The sequence below is a fragment of the Numida meleagris genome, chromosome 4, assembly GCF_002078875.1.
Source record: "Numida meleagris isolate 19003 breed g44 Domestic line chromosome 4, NumMel1.0, whole genome shotgun sequence".
NCBI lineage: Eukaryota > Metazoa > Chordata > Aves > Galliformes > Numididae > Numida > Numida meleagris.
Window position 1 is genome coordinate 36,073,831 of NC_034412.1, and position 24,187 is coordinate 36,098,017.

The window sequence follows — 24,187 nt, forward strand, 5'->3', positions numbered from 1 at the left end:
TAAGTTGTAAATTAAATGACAGTCTACAGCTGAAAATTAGCAGTAACATGCCCCAAACTTTATTGATTGCTAAGAAAAGGTGAATAACCCCCACTACGGCTGGCTGTGTAATTACTGACCTTTAGAACCCAGGAGCTATTAATTTAAGAACAGATACCAGTGAACTAGCAAAGGAAATATTTTGCAAGAGGACGGTAAAGGCACGTATCAAGTTTGTGCCTACATTCAGCACCACCCTGAAAGGTAATGGCGTATGTCTGTCTTTTCTGTTTTAACTAAGAATATAACCCAGGCTATATCTGGATATAAAATGCCTGTCAGCTAGTACAGAAGATCAGTAGGAATGCACCCACAGCAGATACTGAGGCCTTTCAGTATGTTGTAAGAAATCCACATCTTTCCAAATGGGTTCTTAAACAACTGCTAAAGGCAGGAAAACTGCATTGCCACGCTCAGCCATTCTGGTACATACATTGCAAACGTTTCATCTCTGCTGTGAGAGATGGAAACAACAAGTAACAAGAGAAGAGCAGGCTGTAATCAGACCTAGGTTCCTTTGAATATGGGACACACGCACAGAAAAACCCCACCTCCATTAATACTGCTGTATCTAGCCCGTTATACACTTTCTGTCCTTTTACAATTCACAGAAATAGTTGTTCAGAAAAAATTAATACAAATAATTCAGCAACATTTACCTTTTCTTCTTAATAGTAAGCATTTACTGTGACGGGAAGAGTTGTCCTTTGACAAAGCAGCTACATTTTAAGAGCACTGGTCCAAGTGGTGATGCTTACAGTAAGACAATAACAATAATTTAAAAATGACGAACTAAAAAAAAAAACTAGGAACTAATGAAAAAAAAAAAGGTGTCTGACCTGGTGCAGATGTCCTTCCATGAAGAGCAGTTTCAGTAGGCAGGAGATCTTTTGAGTTGGAAGTGAATGGTGATTGTCTAAATGTGTCTTCAGAAAAGTAAGGGCTATGGGGGAAATAAGACATCTTTTGGTAAACAAAACAGCAGTTAATAAGTAAAGTAAGTTAATAAGAAAAAGTAGTCATTATTTCTGACCTTAACATTTTAATATACTAAGTATCATCTTGGTAAAAGCCCTGTTTGATTTACAGAACTCATGCTGAAAGATATCCAGACTGTGAGCCAAGGTGTGGAGAAGAGGCAAGCTTTGGGAAAACTGCATCATGGAGCAAAAACTGAAGTCCTCCCAAAATGCTTTTCATTACAGCATTTCAACAACTCAGATTTGTTATATCACATCACAATATAGATCAAGAAAATTAATGTTTCAAAAATCCCATAATGTGGAAAATATATCAAATATTTTAAAGTATTTAATAACCCGAGGAATCTAGTAATTACATTCAAAATAAAACTTCTCAAATTTCAGGTCGAGATGTTGAACTGTTCGCTACTGATAGAGCATTCCATGTACAAAATTAACTCAATTAATTTGATTTTTAGAGCAGGAAAGCTCAGAAGCTAACTGAATGGTGACTTCCCAAATAGAGCATGAATCACCAACCACTTGATTGTAAAAAGTATATCGCGCTTTGGTTTTAACTGACAGGTGGTAACAAGTTAATTCCAATAGTGAATGGGCATTTCTGCCAAAGTATTTTGTTTTCTGCTCAATTCAATGTCATAACAGAAACAATGATCCCTTCTCCACAATACACACATTTGTAAGAAGTACATAAAAAATCAAAAATGGACAGGAGTACTTCTTGTTGGACAGCTCTTTTCTATGGTACCATATTCCATCTGCATACAAAGGATGAATTTCTTCTAAGCAAAAAGGAAATCTAATTTAAATTTGATCTATACTGCATTGAGATTCCTCAGCAGGCTGAGAAATCAGGGTTTTTTTTGTTTGTTTTTTTACTACTATTTATTTTTTGCTGTTCTGTATGTGGCAGTTAGTGGGATATTTTGGTATTTCCGCAGAAGTTTGAACATAACCATACGCAGAGTCATACAGGTTGGGCCGGATGAAAAGCACGAAGCTGCCCCAAACGTTGAGCAGTTCATTGTATGCAGATACCTGATTCATCAGGACAAAGTGAAGAGCCCACATGCGCAAAAGGTAACTTTTCCAAGACTCACCTGCCCCCCCCACCCTTCCCCTCAGGAGTGACAGAATATAAAACAGACTGACACTGTAAAAAATATGGCGTAATTCATTGCAACATTCCTCTCACTGGCTTAATAATGATTTGGAAGAAAAAAACACAACCAATTTAAAAACTTTTGTAACTGTTGTAACTCTTCAAAATCATGTAATCCACTTGGGTTTCCATGCTGCACTGCCTGCTTATGTCTTAGGTTCAGTCACTGGCTCACTGTTCATTGCTAGCTCTAGATCAAGTGAATGACGCAGAGCCCATCTGTTTCAGGTTAGGACATAAATCCTGAGCGGGTTGCTGTTGAAGACTGCATTGCGTTGGTGTCTTAAGGATCTCCCCTCTTCGCCATCGGCCTCCAGTGAATTACAGAACCATCCCTGGATATGTCTTTTTTTTTTTTTTAACCTTTGTCTAGAATGGAGGATGAGACTCTTCAGTGTCAGCCCTATTACTGTTTTTATTTCAGTGGGAATGGCCTCCAATTCCCAATTCAAAGCATGGACGGAGAGTTTCTGCAACACAGAAACTACATACGTCGTTCTCAATCACTACGTAAAGTCCCTTCTGATGAAGATTAAGCTTTAGGTTTTTTTTTCTTCTGGCTGCACTTTTCCAGTTTTCTGTCTACACAGTTCTCTAGATGAAAGAAACTTGTCTTGGCATCTCATGCTGGCGTACTCACTTCCAGATCATTTGCTTCCCCGCTTTCTTTCTTCTTATCACAGATGGCAGGTTCTACCATCTCACTCAGCCACTGAACTGTGAGGAATCCTTGCCAGTTTCGGCTGCTTGAGCAAAGTCATATGGAAGTATATGCTTACACAGGCCAGGAGTACTCACAGGAAGAATAGCAACAGACGGGCGACAGAAATGTTAATATGGAATAAGACAAAAAAAAGAAGTGCTTGTGTACCCCTATCGTGCCGGGGTTTGCTGAGTTAAGACTCTCACCAATGACACAGCTGAATCTCTCCACTGCCCCATTACTCACAGGTGGACGACACTGACCTCACCTTGACTCTGCAGCTGTCAGCAAACTTCACATAACAATTGTGATTCCAGTGCCTTCCTGTCATGACTCCAGATGTAGGTTGGTGAGCCAAACTGCAACACTACACGTTTTCTTAATGCAGCCTTCGTGCCTCTATTCTCCACTGGCTGCTCCATCACATTCTATTTTTGAGAGATGTCGTACTCTTACCAGTAAAGACTTCCAGCTGTTTGCTTGGTTTGGGGTGCTTCGTTTCTTTTTTTGGCAAGGTCTTTTGAATCAATCTGTTAGAACTCGCAGGATTTAGTAGACTGACTCACTTGTCCTTAAGAAGCTCTCCTTATTCATGACTTCTGTCGATAGATAGGTAAGACAAGAAAAGCACCCAGAAGAATTCAATCGGGCACTCTGCTTTTCATGCACTGACGGGTAGCAGCCATTACCAGGACTTTTCAGTAAAATTCAGTGCAAGCTAAACAGCCAACAGCACTATTCTCTTACAAGGCAGCAGCCTCTTAAGAGGGAAGGCTGTCTGAACTGTCCTCAACCTTTCCAGTTTGAACTATTTTTGATAGATCCAAAAGTAGCTCTGGATTCTCACACCAGTCCTGCTGGTAATATCACAAGACACTAAAGTCTATTTTCTACCAACAATTTGTCACCTCTCCCTGCAACACACATTGGATGGTTAATGAGTAGCTGGACAATACGTGCATTCAACTCTGCATCGTTCAGGCTTCTGCTTTTTAAGTAGTAATGGCACATCTGTGCAGTCTCCATATCCCACAAGTTCCTGGACTAGCAAATATGAAGAGCATTCACAATAACCAGAAGTTAAAAGCTCAATTTAATTCTCTTTCAACCTGTAACATCAAAAAATCCCTCATGGACATTCACTGAGTTGTTCAGTTTATTAAAAACAAATTTATTACAGTTACCATGAAAAAAGGGGATGGGTCTAGGAATTTAACATGAGCACTTTCCAGAGATCTGTTCTTCTGCAAATGAAATGCTTTTCAAATTCTGTCTAGACAAAGCTGCGCCTTAGTGATGGAGCACTGCACATGCTGGGAATTTCTGCAGAAGGGGCTGCAGAGACACTGAAGGTCTCACTCCGTATTTGAAGGAACTCTCTGACACTTCAGCTACGGTCAGTCTCCAAAACCACGCACAATGACCAGAGAACTTTCATGGAGGAAATTAGTGTATGTATCCTCATCTCCAGGGCTAGATGAGAGCCAAAGACAATTCCTGCTTACTCCTAACCACGGGCTTCTAAGTTTTTACCAATTCTAGCTGCCACTTATTACACAACAGCTTTCAGTTTTTCCCTAAGGACACCTCACTTTGCTGCTCACATATTTAATGAACTTGTGAGCTTGTTCCCGACCAAAATACAGTAAAGGGCATATTTCTTTAACAACGCATGCTTTAACTGAATCATATTTTTAATCCCTGCATAATTTCACGTACTGTGTTACTGTGACTGTAATCTTGAACAAAAGTTTCATTAGCATTGTCTTTTAAAGCACAGTCTTTTAAAAATTCATCTCTGGAAGGCATTGAGAGGATATAGAAATACTAAACTGAAATTCTATGCAAGAAATCCAAGTTTGACAGAAGACTGAAGCACAACACCTCTTCTTACATTGGTCCATGTCTTAAAATCCAGTTGTCAGCCTGTTCTTCCCTCAAGCTCTGCATGTACTATGCAGTTTCCATTAAGCTTCAGTTTTTGCAGAAAAAAACACACAAAGAAAACAATTCTTAAAACCAAGTGTGAATACTCGATCAGAGGAGAACAGTCATTTTGGCCCAAAGGCCTTTTGCAACATGCACACCAAGAAATCATATCTATTGGTGTCATTTCTTTCATACAGGTTCCATTACTACAAGAAAATATCTGACACTTGTAATACCAGGTCACATTTGCGAAACATATCCAAGTTCACAAGGCAAAACTCAGCAATGCCATTTGCACTACAGTGTTATGGATAACAACGGACCGTGCTTACCTGACTGTAGTTCTGATGGTGTTATCTTTATTGTGATTGTGCTCTTTGCTCACCTTTTCTGCAGAGGAATGTACATTTTTTTTGTAATTATAGAATATATCATATTTTCCCTATCAAATTTTATTCAGCAGAACTATTTTAATGCTTTCTGATAACAGCTTAATCCAGAATATTTTAAGGGGAAGTGGTTACAATATGATTTCAGAATAAGCACAGCTTTTTTTTTTTTTTTAAATGTAACTCATATCAGTTTTTTTCACCCTCACATTTCAGTGTTAGAGCTCCATGTGCACCACAAGCTTTCATTAAACAGAGCTCAAATCGTTGCATGCATGTAACAGCTGATGCTCACCTTCCTTGTGAAGAGAAACAGACAGAACAAAACTTCAGGAACACTTTATGTTGCAGCCACTGTCCATTTATGACAGTAACTACCTATATGTTCTCCTGTATTCTCAATCAATCAGCTGTCACTAATTATTTAATTGGCCTTCAAAAATACAAGAGTTGAACTCTGGCTTTTCCAATTCAGTTCAAATATTATGAACCTGATCGGACTGCCACAGTGCTCTAAAACATATGTTAACCACAGGGAACATTTGGCAATTTTTGTATTTCAAATGCAAGGGTAGAAGGGCTCTACCTCCCATTATGCTTCAGCCTTAGCAATCTCACACATTCATAGCACCTAAATGATAGTACATGTTCTCTTCTGGCTCGTTAAATTCTGCTTTCAACTATTTCCACTGCTTTTACCTGATAACTGGAAGAGCAGCTCAGATGCCATCTTCACTGATATATCCTGGCTGAACAGATTTCGTTCTGGGAGCACACGACCTTCTGGTGCCTTCTGGATGTGTTCACTAATGTTTCGCCCTAATAAAGTGCTGTAGCCAACATTTTGGCTGGGTTGACTGGGTGACACTGAAGTCTGCGAATCATGAATGTCAACTTCCATTGGTTCTTCTTTTATCTTTACAGTCTGGGTTTCCTTGTAACTCTCAGCTGCAAGTATGTATTCAAAAAAAAAAAAGCCACCACAATTAATTAATTAGGCTACAATTTTTCAGAGCACTCAAAGCAGAAATCTCAATTACAAAGTTTAATTTGTATACCGTAAAACAGCAAATGGTAAGAGAAGCAAGCAGCTGGCTGCTACAATGTTCTTCTGGGAGTTTATAAATAGAAGAAATCTCCTGAAAATAATACTTTAAACTGCAGAGCAGAAACTGCATATTTGCAAATCTGAGAATTACATCATTTTCTGCGAACACTGTGTAATCATAACCCAGTTCGTGAAGCTTTGCTTTTGTTTATTACATGGAGCTACAACCAAAAACCAGCTCTTCAAAGCTGGGCACTGAAGTTGTCTTACAAATTCTTAATTACTCTCTATCAGAAAAGTACCAGCACAGAGAGTTGGAAATGCTGGTGTAGGAGTGGAGGTAGAAACCTCATCTGCTCACATCTTCTGCTCTCTTCTCAAGACAAGATGAGTAGTTTTCTACCATGTAACAATCTTTGATATTCCCCCAGATATTACAAGACCCAATAACCTTGATGACTGGCTTCCATTTATCTACCTCCCTCTCTAGTGTACTAAACATAAAAAAGAAAACCGTAGTTTAGAAGCCTGTGTGTAGTTCATGTTCTACACTTGCGATTTCCCAGGTGCTGCTGAATGCTCTGATTTGGCTGCAAGGTAAGCGATCGTTTTTAATTCAGAAGAAAAGCTCTGAAATCTCAAAAACAAGGCCCCAAGGTAATTGGGCTACTACACTCCCACTACATACTCCTTGATTCAGACTTTCAACTGTGAAAAGAGAAGCTGAAGACCTGTTAGTTCAGAGAGAGATGATGAGTTTTTCTAATGATCTTCTTTCAGAGTGCTCCTGAAAGGACGTGTGTATATATAATAGTGGAACAGCCCAACCAGGTGCATTGCCTCTTCCATCTGGGTGCTGACCATACACTTGGGAAACAGGCAGCCTAAGAAGAAAGGCAGACTCAAGGAAATAAATTAATGTGTGAACATAGTTATGTAGCAGGATGGCCATTTCAAAAAAACATCCAAGGGACTTATTCTTTTTTCCTAAACCTGTATATGTACTTCTGCTTCTAACCACGATACTCAAGACCTTAAGAAAAATCTGATTCTGTTTACTTTAGGGCACATGCCCTAAAATAGCCTACGTAACCTCCAGAGGTGGTGTCAAGGTAAAGCATGACTTAGAACTGCTCAGACTTCATGACCCAAAGGAAGAAAAGGCAAATCTAACACCCAGGGAAAGAGGCCATATTAAGGCACAGAGACATACCACAGCACACTGAGAGCCAGAGCAGCACACAGCTTAAATGCTGAGAAGAGTAAGACCTGAGAGAGCATTCTGGCCCTTGTTCAGGCTGGGAAACATGTTCAGATCTGATGGAGGCATTCTGTACAATGAGCATCCTCACATGGAGATTTCCTTCAAATTTTACAACTTGTAAAGACATGATATTAGAAATAAGTACATGGAAATCAGTTTGTAAGAAAAACAAAAAAAATGCAAAAAAAACCCAACCCCATAAGCAGTATTTTCTATCAAATTGGGGTCTGAGAGAAAAGTAAAAAAAAAAATCACCACTAAGTTCACTCGATAAATTAATCTGTTGCTACCCTCTCTGCCTCTCCCTCCTCTCTAAAGCAAATATGAATGTATCAGCCTCACAAATTTTACTCCAAGTTGAAATGTTTCAAACACCACCCTTTGTTTTCAGTTACTCAACACTACGATAATACTCAGGGGCACCAAAACACAGTGTGGTCATTCCCGACAACATCCTCAGGACAGCCAGTTGGTTGGTGTCATCTCCTTGCCTCTAGCCAAGAGGAACAGAATCCTTTTAGTATGCAGGCATACACATCTCACATCAATTTAAATGGACGTGTTCCACTTTATCACCCCCCTGGTTTATCTCTCTCCTCTGCTGTCCTTAAGTGGAAGAAAAAATGGCTTTGCTCCTTGCAGATCTTAAAATAAAACAAAAAAAAAAAATCAAAGCTAGGAGATAAAAGCTACTTGGATATGCTCCAGGAGTGATTTACATTAAGTGCTTTCAGTCTTTTCTTATGACATTTCTTGACCTTTCAAAGAAACATATAAACATTGAGAAAAATCTTTACCATCTACCATGATCCACCACATATGGAAATTTTCAGAGAATTCAACTGAAGAGGAGTTGAAAATATTATTATGTAATGCCTTTCTTCCCCTGTTAAACTATTTTTTTTTTCTTTTCAAGCTTAAATTAGTCCCTTATTATAAAGCTACAGAACACTGCATCTATGTTGAGAAGTGAAAAAATAACATGCTGTGCATTGAAAGCACACGCAGAATGGCAAAGTAACGCATCAGGTAACACTGTCAATAAAAGCTCAGGTAACTCCACAAACAAACGAGTTCTTTAGATGTCTTACAGACTGAGCTCTGCACCCAGCTGCCAAATTTAGGTGCAGCGTCAAGCTGACCTTTGTTGCTCTTTCTGCTTTTAAAATATTCTTTCTATTTCTGTTCCTGCCCCACACAGCTGAATTCCCTGTCCCACAAATGTTTTTCAATCAGAGAAACTGATACAACCCAACTAAGACAATAGCTGAGTGATACCAATGACCTTCTCTCCCACGCAATCAGCTAGCGATCAAATAGCCCTAAATTTACATATTTGATAATTTCCTTTGACCTTTACCTTTGCAGCTGCACCCTTCTGACCTGGCAGAATGCGCCTGACAAATGTGAATCCTATCATAGTCCAATTCCCAAAAGCAAAGAGAGAAGGCACGGAGGGTCTCTATGATAATTTAACAATGCTAACTAAAGAGAAATTTTGTCCCATGAGCAAGAGCCGTGTCACAAGCCACAGGCAGGCAATCCAGCTCTGCTAGATCTTGTGTGGAATTAAGGTTATGGCCATACACATCTCATTGTACAGGCAGTCAAACTGTAACTTCTTGAAGATTATTTCGCCTTCTGTTCATTTGTGGAGTAAGGAGATAACCCTCACCTCCTCTCACAGGTATCTCACGGGTCATAGTGCAGCTGATGATTTTAAAGTCAAGGATGGGTACGCTGAAAAGTCTCTCTGTTCAAATAATTAAAGCCATGATAGCTTTGCCTTTTTTCCCACTTTTGCATTTCTCCTTGAGCACAGAGACTAGATTAAATAAACTGCATTATATCACAATACAAAGTTAGTACACAGGAGTCCTCTTCTTCACCAGATTTTTGTAAAAGTAGAGACATCCAATTCCCAGAAAAAAAAAATCAGCAGAGACTAACAATTCAAACAGCTTTAAAGTATCTGGACTGTGACCTGGTGCGCTACTGATTTAAACATGGTCTGCTACTCATTTCAGACTAAACTGGACGAAGCTCAGAACAACAGTACAGCACACAGCAGAGAACGCTGCTCCTCTGGCAGCAGGTGAAGTGAATGACCTCATACACCTTTTCCCTTTTTTCTGCTGTTTGCTTTTATACAAAAGCAGCTTAAAATTAGAGAAAATTATTGCATACATAGATGTACTATTATGAAGTTACAGAGATGCTCTTTACAGTAGACCTTTCATCAGCTGATTTACAAAAGTCTCAATGAACTATTCAGACTAAGTGAGACTATTTTCCACATCAGATATGCAAAAATGCAGTACTGGACAGGCTTCTTGCAGGAAGAAGTAGTTTCTTCCACAACTTCCAGGTTCTCTGGCACTGACAGGTGCAAAAAATGGCAAAGCAGTGAAACTTGTTCAAAATAAAACAGAACAAACAACCCTACAGAGCAATAACTGTGCTACCTAGAAGTTCAGGGTACAATATTCAGCCCCGAAGGCCTGACAATGTTACCTCAGGTATGCGTGGCAATAAAAGTGGCTATGAAATTTACCCCCGTACAATGCCTCTCTACAGCCTCAGAGGGAGATCGCCAAGTTTTAGAACGAGCTAAAACTTCATTCAAGTTACTCAATCCAAAGCTGGGAGAACCAGAATCCAACACCTCTATCAGACACATGAAAATGGAAAGGAGACAAACAGAAGAAATATTTCCAAAGCAAATCACCACAAGTTAAATCATTTCATTGCTTCGGCACCACCTTAAAATAGACAAGATTCTAATTCATAAATTCTCAGCTCATGAAAAAAAAACAACGCAAAAAATGTCAAGTGAAACTAGTGAGAATAAAATCACTGGAATTCCTTGCTGATGATTTCAGGACACGTGCAAGAAGTTGCCGATGTAAAGACAAATACGCCTTTGTTTTTTGCAGAAAAAAAGAAGGTAAAATAGAAGCATAGCAAGCAAGTGGACTTAAAACATTCACTGCAAACAGAGATACTGGGAAAAGATTTCAATTTTTACTGGATTTGCAATTCAAGTTACCTTAAAACCAAGTACATTTTGTAATACAATGGTAAGTAAAGGAACTACTAACTGTATTTAACACTTGGCAATTCTAGACTTCCAGAGCACTTTAGAAGACATGTAAAAACAGTACTTGTCTTTCAAAACAAGAAACAGAAATAACAAACTTTAAAATATGCACCTGCTGAAGTTACGAGCACTGATGTTCATTTGCACATCTGCATTTGCTACACAGATGTACACCAATATGCACAACGACATCTAGTAGTAACACATCATGATTCAAAATACACTTGAAAAAGCAAGCTTTCTGAATCCTACGCATTTTGATTAGACTCAATCTGCCTCACAGTTGTAGAAACGGGGCTAGAACTCGGGAGGGACAACAGCAGACACTGAATATTCCTAAATCTTCACTGCAAAGCAGATGTTGTCACAAGGTATGCCAGCCATCCCGGTCACTCGGTATACAAACTAACAAACTATATGCCATGAAGAGACTTCCGTATACACCATCCCTGCATCCCTGGGAACATGATACCCAGGGACGACCTGCAGCATGTTTCAGTAAGTTCTCTGATTTGGACAATTGGGATTAGGACTGTGGGATAAGATACTGAGTGCATCTCCATCGCAGTACCCCTACAACCAATGAGTCCCTGGCACTATATCTGGTCTAGTAAGATCACATTTCACTGATGCAAAAGGCAGTAGTTAAGTTTATTTGTATATGAGTACTGTTTTGTACTTTAAAACGTAGACAAATAATTGTTAGTCATGACCTCCCCCAGGTACTATTACTGACAACAGTACATTTACTTCAGTCTAGAGGTTGGTCAGCCTAACCTAAGCCTCCTGAACGATTATAGAGCAAATCCTGCAGGAAGCCACTTTCAGGCCCTTGAAAGACAAGACTGTCTAGAAAAAACTAGCATTGGTTTACCAATGGCAAATCATATCTGATAAACCTGATTGTCTCCTGTGAGAAAACAACTGGCTACGTGGACAGACTGACAGCAACAGATTTTGTTACCTTAACTTTTGCTAGGTCTTTAGCATCATCATTAGAAACTACCATTATAGCCAAACTGGTAACACATGGACAGAGTGGAAGACATATGGACTACAAGACAGGCAGAAGCACGACTGTATCCCTAACCTCAATGGGCTGCAGTCAGTGATATGAAGTCTAGCTGACAGCCAGAGTCCTTCAGAATGAAGGATCCTTAACGTCTGCGTTAACAGTTTGGATGACGCAGAAGGGTGCACTCCTTAGGAAGTTCAGAGGCAATTCCAGACTGGGAGAGTGGTGGACATGCTGGAGGGCAGTGCTGCACTTCAAAGGGACCTCCACAGCACAGAGAAATGAGCTGACACAAACCTCAGAAGTTCAAGAAAGGAAAACGCAGATACTGCATTTATAACAGAATCAAAGCACGTGATAAATACAGAGCTGCTAAATCTGTATTCTGGGCCATATATTAGAATTGGAAGTCATTAGGGAGAGGAAGGTGATTCTTACCCTGTATTCTGCACTTTACAAGGCTGCACTTGAGGCTCCCCAGTACTGAGTGGACACTGACATCCTTAAGTGTGTTCAGTAGAAGGCTAGCAAGATGGCTGGGGGGTGGCTGCGAGAGCCAAGAGTGGAGCGATCTGCATCTGTTCAGCCTTAACTGGGAGCCACTTTATTGCTGCCTGCAACTCTAAGGAATAAAGGGAAGGTACAGAGAAGCTGGAGTTAAACTTGTCTCAGAAGCACGCAGTGATAGTATGAGAGTCAACAGACACAAGCTGGAAGGCAGGAAATTCATTTTTATATAAATGGAAGAAATCTTTCACTGTCAGCATGGTCAAACACTGGCACATATTCCCAAGAGAGGTTTGAGCTCACCCTTCTTGGACATATCCAAAATTTAACAAGACCCCAAGCACAGCACAGTATTGTTGGATCTGCAATAAGCAAGGGCTTGGATTAGATAAACTCTGGAGGCTATCTCTGAACTTAAATATTCCTTGAGCGATCAGCACTAGATGGTATCAGCTGCACCTTTATCAAGCAGAACTTTCAAAACTTCCAAGCAAGAGAAAGCTACAACATCTCGGTTAACACTTGCTCTAGTGCTGCACTAAAAATTTTTCTTAATGTCCAATTTGAACCTTTGGAGCTGCAGCTGGTAACTGTTGCCCATGTTTTACCATCTGCCACTACTGGCAGAAGTTTTACTTTACTAAGTCCCTTTCAAGTACCAGAAGGCTGTTATTAGATCTGCCTTTAGTCTCCCCTTACCAGACTAAACAGGCTCAGTTCTGTCAGTACTTCCTTGCAGGTCATGAATCCTAAAACCTTAATTATCTTAGCAGCCTTCCTCTAGACCCTCTATGAATTCTCAGCAGAGAACTCCGAACTAGTACAGTATTCTACATGCAGACCACAACTGGCCCTAAACGCAGGGGATATGCTAAGCGTGCTCTTCAAATGCAGCACAGTATGTATTTCACCTTGAGATAAAAGTCAAAATCAAGCAAATAGAATTAATAAAAAACACAAAAATAATCCATTTTTGCTGATACTATAGTAGCCAAATGACTTTCCATTCCTGAAATCAAGTGAAACATTGCTAAATCATTCATGCTTCTTCTGATCATTCAATTTAAAACCTCATCTTACCACCAGAATTCTAAGATACTTGTATGTGCTGAAATGTCCATCAGCTTTACACATCAACTTTATGAATCAACTTAGAAAAGAAAGTCTTTCCCATATGTCTCATAAATTGGACTCATGCACTAGTTTTTGCAATCAAGCAGACAAGGGTAACCAGTGGGTCAACTTGTACTGACTTCAAAAGCTTTCAGTATGAAGAATCAGGCATTTTGTTATGCTAATTGTTCTGATTTGCTAGAAATAAACAGGCCCTAAAACAGCTTAAATAAAAACCTTAGAGGCAGGGAACAGTTGGTGAGCCCTGAAGGTTCTGCTACAGACACAACAAGTAACGTCTGACGTTCCCTAGGGTGCTGTGCTTGATGCTCTATTTTGCTACTATTTTTTCAAGCTGCTGTTTTATATAAGACAATGTCAACAGGCCTTGAATCAATGTAAGATGATCCTGCATTAAAAAAAACATCAAAAAACAGCTGATATTTGTTAAAGTGGAACTCAGAAAACCTACGTTACAGAATTTTGCAACTAAAGGCTCACTTTCACAGAAATGTAAAACAAAAGAGAAAGATAAAATTAAAGCAATGGGCAAATGTGAAGTTGCAATACGCATCTGCTGTTCCTTCTGTTCAGATGTCAGGAGCATGGTGCTTACCTGAAAGAACCTACTTGCAGAACATACCCAACCCCTCATATGTTCAAGAATCATACAATCACGGAATTGTTAAGGTTGGAATGGACCTCAAAGACCACCTAGTTCCAGCCTCCCCTTCATGGGCTGGAACACCTCCCCCTCAATCAGGTTGCTCAGCCCCATTCAACCTGGACTTCCAGAGATAGGGCATCCACAGCTTCTCCAGGCAACCTGTTCCAGTGCCTCACCGCCCTCATTGTGAAGAACTACTTCTTTATATCTGATCTAAATCTACTCTCTTTTGTTTAAAGTTATTATTCCTTGTCCTACCACGACACCCCCTTGTGAAAAGTTCCTCTCCAGATTTCTTGTAGGCCTACTTTAAGAACGGCTATAAGTTCTCAGCCTGTCTTCATAGGAGAGCTGCTTCAGCCCTCTGACATGTTCACAAAATGTAAATCAAAAACAATTTGATCAGAAATCTGCATGTGCAACGAATTGTTATTTCACAGCATATCCCAGTTTATGAAAGTCTCGCAGATCTAGTCTAGTATTTCTGCAGCAAGCTGTACCTTTGCAGAAAGCAGCATCTTTATTCTATACTTTTATTAAAATAAAGCTTCACTCTAACCATTCACATTATTTCCCCATTTTTTTTTGGGGGGGGGGGGGGGGGGGGAAGAAAAGAAAAAAAACACAAAAAGGTAGTGGACTTCAGTCTGGTTATGTGGCTTACCACGCCATCTCTAGCTTACACCTAAGAAAGTCTTATTTGGGGGTCAGACACTTCTCTGCTTACTTTTCTGGGCTTCTACAGAAGGACCTGCTGCCGCTCAAAGCCTTCTAACAAGCCATTCAGAGACCAAGCAAGAAAAATCTTCCCTCAGTTTTCACTCCTACCTCTACTATCAAGGCATTCGGAGCAGGGATGAAAGTGCTCAACAGTTCCCCTGCAATCTAGGGATGGACACACTTCAAAAGTCCTGACAACAGTTGCCTCCAAAGACAGCAGTCCAGCTCCATACAAGCACTTCCCAAAAGAGCCCACCAAGTTAAGAAAAAAAAATATATATATATAGGACAACTAGTTTCTGTGCCACCTAATACACACACACACAAAAAAAACTAATAATGTATGTTTTCCTCACCATTGTAACAATAAACCAAAAAAACCCCCCCAACACAACGCTCTGAACCTGGGAAGATTTTGTTACTGCTAAGAAAACTATCTTACCAGACACAAACTCCTTTTTATTATTTCTAATTCAAACTGCTGATGATAGTTAAGCATAAAGCTACCTAAGCCTTACATGAGGTATCTCTAACATCAACTGCTGAGCCACACAAGCACAATGTAGCACTCCTACTTAAAAAAATAAAAAATAAAATATAACGATATTGTCATTTAGCTCCTCTTTAAGTCTGTGCTGTTGTGACTGGACTGGCTTTGGTACGAGCTAGTTTAGAACCTTCTCAGACAGTCCTTCACTATACTGCATCCTAAAACCCAACGGGTCATTTTTGGAATGGGAATAGTAGCAGAGTGTTCTGGCCTTCAACTTATGCTAGAATCGTACAATACTTTTTTCTTTATTTTTCTTTTCTCTACCACTTTTCTTAATAAAGGTTCTATCTGTGTGGTTTCAATTAAACCTAAGATATAGTGGCAAACAAAATTAATTATGAGGCATCAAAGAGGAAATTAGTGTAAACAATTGAAAGAAAAAGAAAAACCCACAACAAGCAGTTGTGTTGAAAGAGTGTTGAATTGTTGTCCAATGAGGTAATAATAAATAGAGTTGATCAAAGACCATTTTGGAATTAATTGTATGCAAGATATTATTTCACAACCTTGTGAAGAAATAAACACGCATTAATTTCAACTACTGATAACCCCAAAATTATGACACATTGTTTGTACTAGTAAATTGGTGTATTACAAGAGACATTGTGTGACCTGAGCACTGAAATAGAGGAAAAACCCAAAGGAACTGAGTAGTACAAAGGTCATGGATTTGGTACTGATAACAAGGATATCTACAATATATAGGGAATTGATCCACTTAAAGAAGAGCAAAAGGACCTAGGTTACTACAGAAATGCCAAATGACTACACCTCACAAAGAAGACACAGCTGAAATTAAGGCAAATGGGATTCAGACAACATTTCTAGGAAAGACAGAGACTTTCCAACGTGACAGTTCAAGGCACCAGGGTAAAATATTACTTATAAGATGTTAGTGCCTGGAATAGAATTTATATACCTCCAGCTACACGTTCCTTTTTGGAAAAGAAGGGAAAGGAATATACGTTTCTGAATATGTACTCCAAACGTATTAGCAGCACAACTACTGCAACAGAAAATGAGCTTCTAAACTATAACATTAGCGTGTAAATGCAAACTTTTATTTTAAATTTCAATCTCCTCTGGAACCTACCATTCATCTTACAAGACCGAGAGCATAAAACTGATCAGAGATCACTGGGTGTATCACTTAGTTAAACAATGTGAGAATTAAATTAGCTTCGCCATAAAAGAGAACTGGTAAGAATGTAGAAAGCTGGTTTAGGTGCATTTGAAATACATTACTTCGATTTCTTATAAGTGATTTTGTGCAATATGTAATATGAATTTAAAACCATGCAGGAACGATACTCTACTAGGCTGAGATGAGAGCGATTTGTTCCACTTCTCTACCTTCTCAAATCAATCAGGGTACCAGTCTGTCTTATCTCAGTGAAAACTCAGAACAAACTGCATTTACAGCTCACCTTCATACATTTGTATAAAACACGGTAGTTATTTTCCATTCTTCTGTAAATGTACGTTGAAGATCTGTACTTAAGCTGAAACTGCTAACCCACAGAGACCACTTCTTTCAAATGGGGGCTCTATTTATTTTAACATTACACATCAGTCATTATGAAGTTTTGTTTTGATTGGATGGATGGAAATGAGTTTTACCAAGATATGCCCTAGAAATGACATTATTCTTTGGAAGAAGTGTTCAAAATGTGATGTCTTGATTAGGCATCAAGCTTACGAATTGTGAGGTAGATCTAAATTCAAGTGGAACACAGTGGAGAAAACTGGTATAAAAGGGCATAACATCTTCAGACAAGGTTCAGCCCCACTGAAGTAACATCCAGGATAAGGGCCTGACCTTAAGCACTGGTTGTCTGCTCCTAGAAGCACGCAAGTGTCCTGACAGCATCTTAGCTTTCAGAGTAAAGAGGAAACCCATGCAGTAGAACTGAAATACAGACAGCTGCACGTGTGAATTTTTGCTCGTTTCTGTACTTCTATGTCCACAGTGACAACTAGTAACATTCAATACTAAAATTCTATTTCAGTAAAATGTTTTTATTCTTTCAACTTCCTCCTAGATTTAGAATAATTTCCAGGTGGTGGACAAGTCTCTGCATTATATTCTCAAGAGACAGGTGATGTACAAATGAGTCCCTCTTGTAGCATCTACCAGCACGAAGTAGGCTCCTGAGCCAGAAAGGCCTTCCACAAACCGTACAAACTGAGCTAAGAGTTAGCAACACAGTACAACTGCTCCGGAAAAGAGATTTTCTGGTGAAAAATATAAGCCAGTGCATCCTTCACATGGAAGATACATGCCTGAATCCCAAGAGACTTCCATGAGTTGTCAGCAGTTGGCAATATTATTGCTACAGAATAACAGAAACATGTACGTCAGGATGTCTACCATTATGTTGGAAATCCCTTGCATAATCTGTACACATCACAGATTTTCTTAATTAATAGTGCATAGAAGAAATTGAAAATAACAAGGCAAGAACATAATCCATTCAATCTTTACCTAGAGTTATGTACAGAGTCCAGAAGGACTTGAAACTGTTAAACTGTATACTAGTGTTTTACACTTTCTGTCTTAGACGGTAATTCAAAAAAGTACAAATTGAAAGCAGTACATGTGATAAAGTTAATACAACTCCACCCACTGGCTGACTCTGGAATGTCAATTTCAGCAATACTGCCTGAGTAAACCCTAGTTCTTTCCTTTTCAATCTACTGATTAACCACTGTCAGCAAAAAGTGCGCAATCACAAAGAGATCGTAAGAGAAATATTATACTCGTCTATTTCTTACTAGAACCTTTAAATACTGGGAGTTTCCAGCAGAAGTGACAGAAGACCTGACCAAGAATTAATATATGCCAGATTTCACCCACATGAACAGATATTTAAGCCATTAATGCTCTAATATAATGAAGTCTATATTAAAACTAAATGCAGCCTATTACTGAATTCAACATTCAGAGTCAAAAACCACAGTGTCTCTGAGCCACCTGAAAAATCATTAAGTCATGGAGCTCTTTCCTTCGTGGAAATATATATATTAATTTAAATGAACCGTGAAAAATAAAGTTACCAGTTAACATTCGTTAGGCCATAATGTTCTGCTGTGAGAGCACTGTCTTTCAGGTACAAATTTGAGCTCAAAGCCAAATAATTTCAGATAGATTTGTTAGAGATTTCAGAAGTTGCTGAAGTTATAATCAAAAAGAAGAAAAAAAAGCCATGTGCACTTCTGGGTAAGACTTAAAAGCTGGCTGATCCAGTTTAGGTGGGGAAGTATGAATCCTAGCCTCTGAGACCAGCATTTATTTCCCGGTACTAAATACTGAAGCGTATTAGAAGTCCAAATCCTTTTCATCATTTACTTGAAAACCTGTTCCCAGCCAGTATAAATCCAAACCTTCTACTTTCCTTGAAGTTAAACATCAATTCTAACATTCTAACAATTAGATAAAGCATAATTAGCAGAACATACATTTTTATTTGACTCCCTTCATTAATAAAAGTACTTACATGTATACACATGCACACTGTCCAACTGTCTGACAAAATATTGTATTACTAAGGCAATGTAGGCAAGTGCAAGTGTTCTCAGTTCACTTCTTATTTTTTTTTTCCTCCCAATTTTGAGTACAAGATACTGTCAGGAAAAAACAGAAGGCTTTAAAAGCCTATCATTTTTAAAGCTATATCAGATATAGTTCAGTTAGTTCAGTACCAACACACATTTTAACGATGTTAATGAAATGACACAAACGTGAATAAATTGGTATGAACGTGTTTTGGTACATTTTAAAAGTGACAGCATCTAAAAGCTTTATGGCATAGTTTCTTTTGACTTATCCCACAGTCATTGATTTGAAGACCACCGAAATCCGTGCAGAACACATAATTAGACGCTATGGTGACAGAACAAACTGAGTTGTCTTATGTATATGAACTTGCGTACATAGACATATTCATTTGTTCCTTCACTTGCTACTAAAGCTTACCACTTCTTCTGCACAGTAAGCCAGTCAGCATACTTGAAAAAAAGATTAGGAAGTTGAATATTATTAAATACCTACCTGAGAGCTTCATGAGGAGCTCAGATGCTGCCTTGACTGATATGTCCTGCCTCATCATATTTGCCTGTGCTTCCTGTGGCTTGAGTTTCTCCTTAGGCACACTGGGAGCTGAGGCTTCAGATTCCTGGCTGAACACATAGCTGGACTGAGACAAGGTTGAACATGCAGCTTCTTCATCCTTAGGCTCATCTTTCACTTTAAACTTTGGAGTCAAGGGCTCTTTTTGATTTGCAGCTGTCAGAAGAAGGAAACAGGCTAGACTTAACAAGGTATGTAATACATAATCATAGAACAACCAGTAGCAGGAAGAAACCACAACCTAAAAAATGCTAGAGCAGGTACTGGAAGCAAGAATGTTAAATAGCATTCAAAGATGCTTCAAGGAGGTAAACACCCGCATCTTTCGTACCAAGGGACAGTTTTGAAACAAAAACTGCATGTTACCAGAGCTCAAGAAAGCATTTCACTTTCTTTTGTCCCTACTCCAACTAAAAGCATCCCACCAGGCCATTGGTTTGTACGCCTTCTAGAGGCTGGATGGAAGTTCAAATATCATCTCACTTAAGGGCAAACTTGGCAAAGCCCGCAGGTACTCCATATTGAGATCTTAAGAGTATCAAAAAGAGACAAGAGATGAAGGTAGAAATATCAGAAAACTCAGAGGGGTATGAAGAGAAAAAGAACTACAAAATCCTAAGTCCTAAAAGTTGGTATCTTAGTTAAGAACAGAGGAATATTTATTAGACAACTCTCCACTGGTAGATGCTATCAGAGGACTGTTTCAAGTTCTACATCCATTACGAAAAGAAAAGCAAGTTCAAAATAATCATTTCAAATACTCCATGTGAGCAGCTCCTCAGAAAAGAATACAGAAACCTTGTGGGTGTTTAAAATCTACACACCCACCTCTGTTGCTCTTGAATTGTCTTCTGGCTATTACTACGTAGTGACGGATCCTTTGCACTACATTTGGTCAAAGGGATAAAACCAAGAACACCTCTTAGACAATACTTTCAAAACCACACAAAATAGATTCATCAGTTGACTGTATGACTAACAGGAGGCTAAGCAAGTTGCACTATTTTTCACTAGTTTTTGTTTTAATTCTTTATTTCTGACCATGAAGAGACAATTCCTCTCCTGTCAGTTGTTAGTGGCTTTTTCCTGTACAAAATTTCACTTTAAATTCCCAGAAACGCATGGCAGATGACTCCTTTAGTGCTCTAAACTGATGAGCTTACGTCTTTCTCACTCTCTAAACTTTTATCTCCACAAATACTAATGATTGAGCATCATCCCCTTTTTGTTCTCTAAGCTCTCTCACCATCCACCTCACTACCTCTCTCTTCTCTCCTACATATTTTCTTCCTTCCATGTGGTATTCCACTCTCTACCTTCATGACTCTTACAGATAAGCCCTATCAAACCTCACTCAGACCACACAAGAAGCAAGCACCTTACAATATTTTTTACTGGACACAGTAGGGTATCAGAAGTCAACACACACTGCCTGCTGCAGGAAGCTGTTTGTTTGACAAACCCATGGCACGGACAGTAAAAGCTGAGCAAACAGCATACTACAGGGACAGTAACACCCAACAGAAGGCTCAGGGTACCAACAGGTCATATCAACTCATATTCTGGCAAAGCTCACTGGTTTAAGCCCTTGATCTATTTCCTCTTCCACTTCACCGTTTCCTATCTACTCTCTGACTTCTCACTTTCCTGGCTTGTTTCTTAAGATACTCTCCTTCTCAGCAGTTCCCCCAAAATCTGATTCCTAGAATATCTGAATTCCTGCAGTCCATTAAAATGCCCACCATCAAGATTAAAGTGGTACGAACTGCATACACATATGCAACATGTACACATGCACTGGCACTATTCAGTGTTTCAGAAGTGAAATCAGTTCATACATGTAGTTTTTAGTATGAACAATAAGCAGTTTTACCAGTAATAGGAATTTTTTTTTCCCTTCTAAAAAAAATAATAAAAATAGCAAAGCAGACATATGAAACATGAAAGCATGTTTTAATTCATCAAAATATATATTACGGCTCTCAAGCCAATCTTAACTTTACTAAGGTACTTACAAAAAAAAAGTCTATCTGCTTTCTACATTCTCTCTTTAGGTCAGTCTGTTCCAGAGGTTGACCTGATGTGAAGAATTTTCACCAAGGAAAAACTAAAACCAGCCCTTTTCTGCTGCACTACCTTCTGCAATCTTTCCTCTTTAAAATAAGCCACTCTACCTGCTACAAATATGAAAAACGTCTCCACCAGGAGCAGAGTGCTACTGTTACAGAGCATTCTTCCTGAACTTTCAGAGAACCTGGAGAAAAATCTTTTGAACGTATTTGTTTCAAGAAGGCATTAATTTCAATTGTTGCAGAAAATAAAGGAAGCGTGAGTCTGAGTGAATAGCTAAAGAATACACACAGAGAACAATCCCTGACCAGGGCAGACTGCTGTTTCTGCCCATGAAACAAATTAGCCAAAGGAAGCGTTGTAGAACTGGCCAGCAGACAGTTTTCCTATTTAAAATACAGAGGTGATACTGAACGTACATACATGCATAGATCAGAGTAAGTTTGCATCCACTCACCATGGTCCACCAAAACCCACATAAAGTTTAACATAAAACATCTACACGCAAGTAGAACCACTGTAACTAAGCTTACACAATATCACAGACTTGAGCTAGGAACTTTTTTCAGTCAGGCCCTAGAGTTTGCAGTGATAAAGGCTTGAAAGTAACCCCCACCATCAGAAAGAGAGTAGCGCAAGAAACAAAGTGGGCACTCCTGGAGGAAATGAGCATTTATTAAATACTCTTAGCACTGAGCCAAACCTCAAGGGGCTATCTGAACCCAAGCAGATGTCAAGTGGTACCTCCATGTCCTTCATCCCAGGGCTATTCTCAAACTCCAATAGGATGAAGTCAAATTCTGATAGCTCAGAGAACCAGCAAGTCAAGGTAGGTCATTACAGAGCTTGAACAGTTTTGTGACAGTGACATACCCAAACTAATTTTGGAAAGGTGTCAAGTTTCCTTCCTTTCCCTCCTCTTGCACTCCTCTCTCCCTACCCCGTATCAGTTCTCCTACTCTGACAGCATACAATGCCATGAGCCACTGCTCCCGAACATCTTTGAACCACTGTGCAGGATTATCAACGCTAAAGCTACACTGACAGCAGATCTACCAGTACAAAATTCAAAGTCTAAATGAGCTCTTCACGAGATGTGTATAATCAATTTGTCCCAGCATGTCTACCAGACCTCACCTATGAGAAATATAAAATGCAGTCAAGGTCCACAGTCCAGAGGAATTTTTAATGATGAATATTTGGCAATGTTACCTGAGGAAAAAAAGAAACCTAAGTCTAATGTTCTTATCTATGTAGCTGGTTCTGCCTGTGCTACTTTGCTTTGGACCGAAGACAGAACTAATAAGCTAAGAAAGAGGTCAATTTTTGTTTTGTTAACTGACAGCACATTCCCTTATGTGATCACAGTTTCAAAAAATTCGAACGTCTAAGTTGTAGATGAATCACCAAAAAAAAAAATAATTCTTTTTAACCTCACTTTTCTTTCCCAGGAAAACAAAACCAAATAAAACCAGACAACTACTACATCAGTTTCAAAACTATTGCATCAAATCATGGGACCTTTTTCTTGAAATGCGTTCAAGAAAAAGTAAATGAAACCTGAACAGATAAATAATAAGGAGGGGAGGCTGCCTAGTCTATCAGAATCATACATTACAACTAGAGACAAAACCAAGATGGAACCACGAAAAAGCACATACCTTGCTTTTACCCTATCTTGGATCCACAATTACGTACAGAGTTCCTAAAAAATGGGTAACAGCAACAATGACGCATCCACTGGTTATGTGAGGGAGAACAGTAAACAGATGTAAGAAAAAATCATTGCAAATAAAGGAAACAAACTGACTGAGACCAATTTTAAAAACAAACATTAAAAAAGAACAACCCTCTGAATGAAAGATCTTTCAGAAAATTGGAACAATGATTAAAGAGATGATGTTGAATTCTATTAAAGCATCTTTGAACTACAAAATTATTACTCCCCAGAAGGAATAACATCATCTATCTACATACAAAAATAGACACATGTACATATACTTAATTTGTAGTTAACTTACATTCATCCTGAATTGCAATGAGAACAGACTGAAGGATGCACTGCCTGCAGACTGAAGCGGTAATTCAATTTAGAAAAGCACAGTGAGAGGGGTGAACAACACAGAAAACCCAGCCAGCAGGCAGCAGTCTCTCGAGCAGGGTAGATAATTCCCCACTCACTCCATTTCATTCCATATCCAGAAAAAAAACAGATCAAAGAAGATTCCAAGTTTACGGTTTTTATCTGCCTGGAAACTGGGATCATTGGATCCATTTGGTGAAGCAGAAAATTTAAGTTTTAACACTTTTCTCAAACTGCCAAATGCCACTAGAAAAGCCATGGGCATCTGCCACTAATCTGAAAAACTTTGATAGAAGCTGCTAACTCCATCAGTCCACTCACTGAGGATTTCTACACGTTAAAAATGTTTTTAATTGAAAAAGGAAATATGGGCTGATTGCTTCATTTGCAAGTTACAAACAGCAAGGAGTTGGTCACATTTCCATTTGAGCAAAGAAAAAAAGAGAAAAAATAAAAAAATTTCAACAACAAAATGCTAGAACAAAAGAGAAGGCCATAGCAGTCTGAGTCAAAACCTCTGCTGAAAATTTCTAATGCCACTGTACTCTGCTGCACCATCACAGTGATCCCTCATACAAAGATGAGAGACAGCAGGACGTTCATGACTGAAGAAAAGGGGGGCAAAGGGAGGATACATTCCAAAACGCACTCCAAAGTGAACTTTTTTGATTGTCAGACCTACCATAAAGAGAATCACAGCACAGCTATCTGAG

General features: G+C 39.0%; 1 protein-coding gene across 2 annotated transcripts in view; it reads right to left on the reverse strand.

The window, feature by feature from the left end:
* ZNF827 (zinc finger protein 827) overlaps positions 1-24,187 on the reverse strand; it is an 83,664-nt gene that overhangs the window by 31,679 nt on the left and 27,798 nt on the right. For both annotated transcript variants that reach the window (XM_021395445.1, XM_021395443.1), the window contains exons 5-8: positions 19,244-19,477; positions 5,905-6,153; positions 5,149-5,206; positions 879-982 (exon numbers count right to left, since the gene is read on the reverse strand). In XM_021395445.1, coding sequence (XP_021251120.1) covers positions 879-982; positions 5,149-5,206; positions 5,905-6,153; positions 19,244-19,477 — 645 coding nt within the window. The remainder of the gene's footprint in view (positions 1-878; positions 983-5,148; positions 5,207-5,904; positions 6,154-19,243; positions 19,478-24,187) is intronic.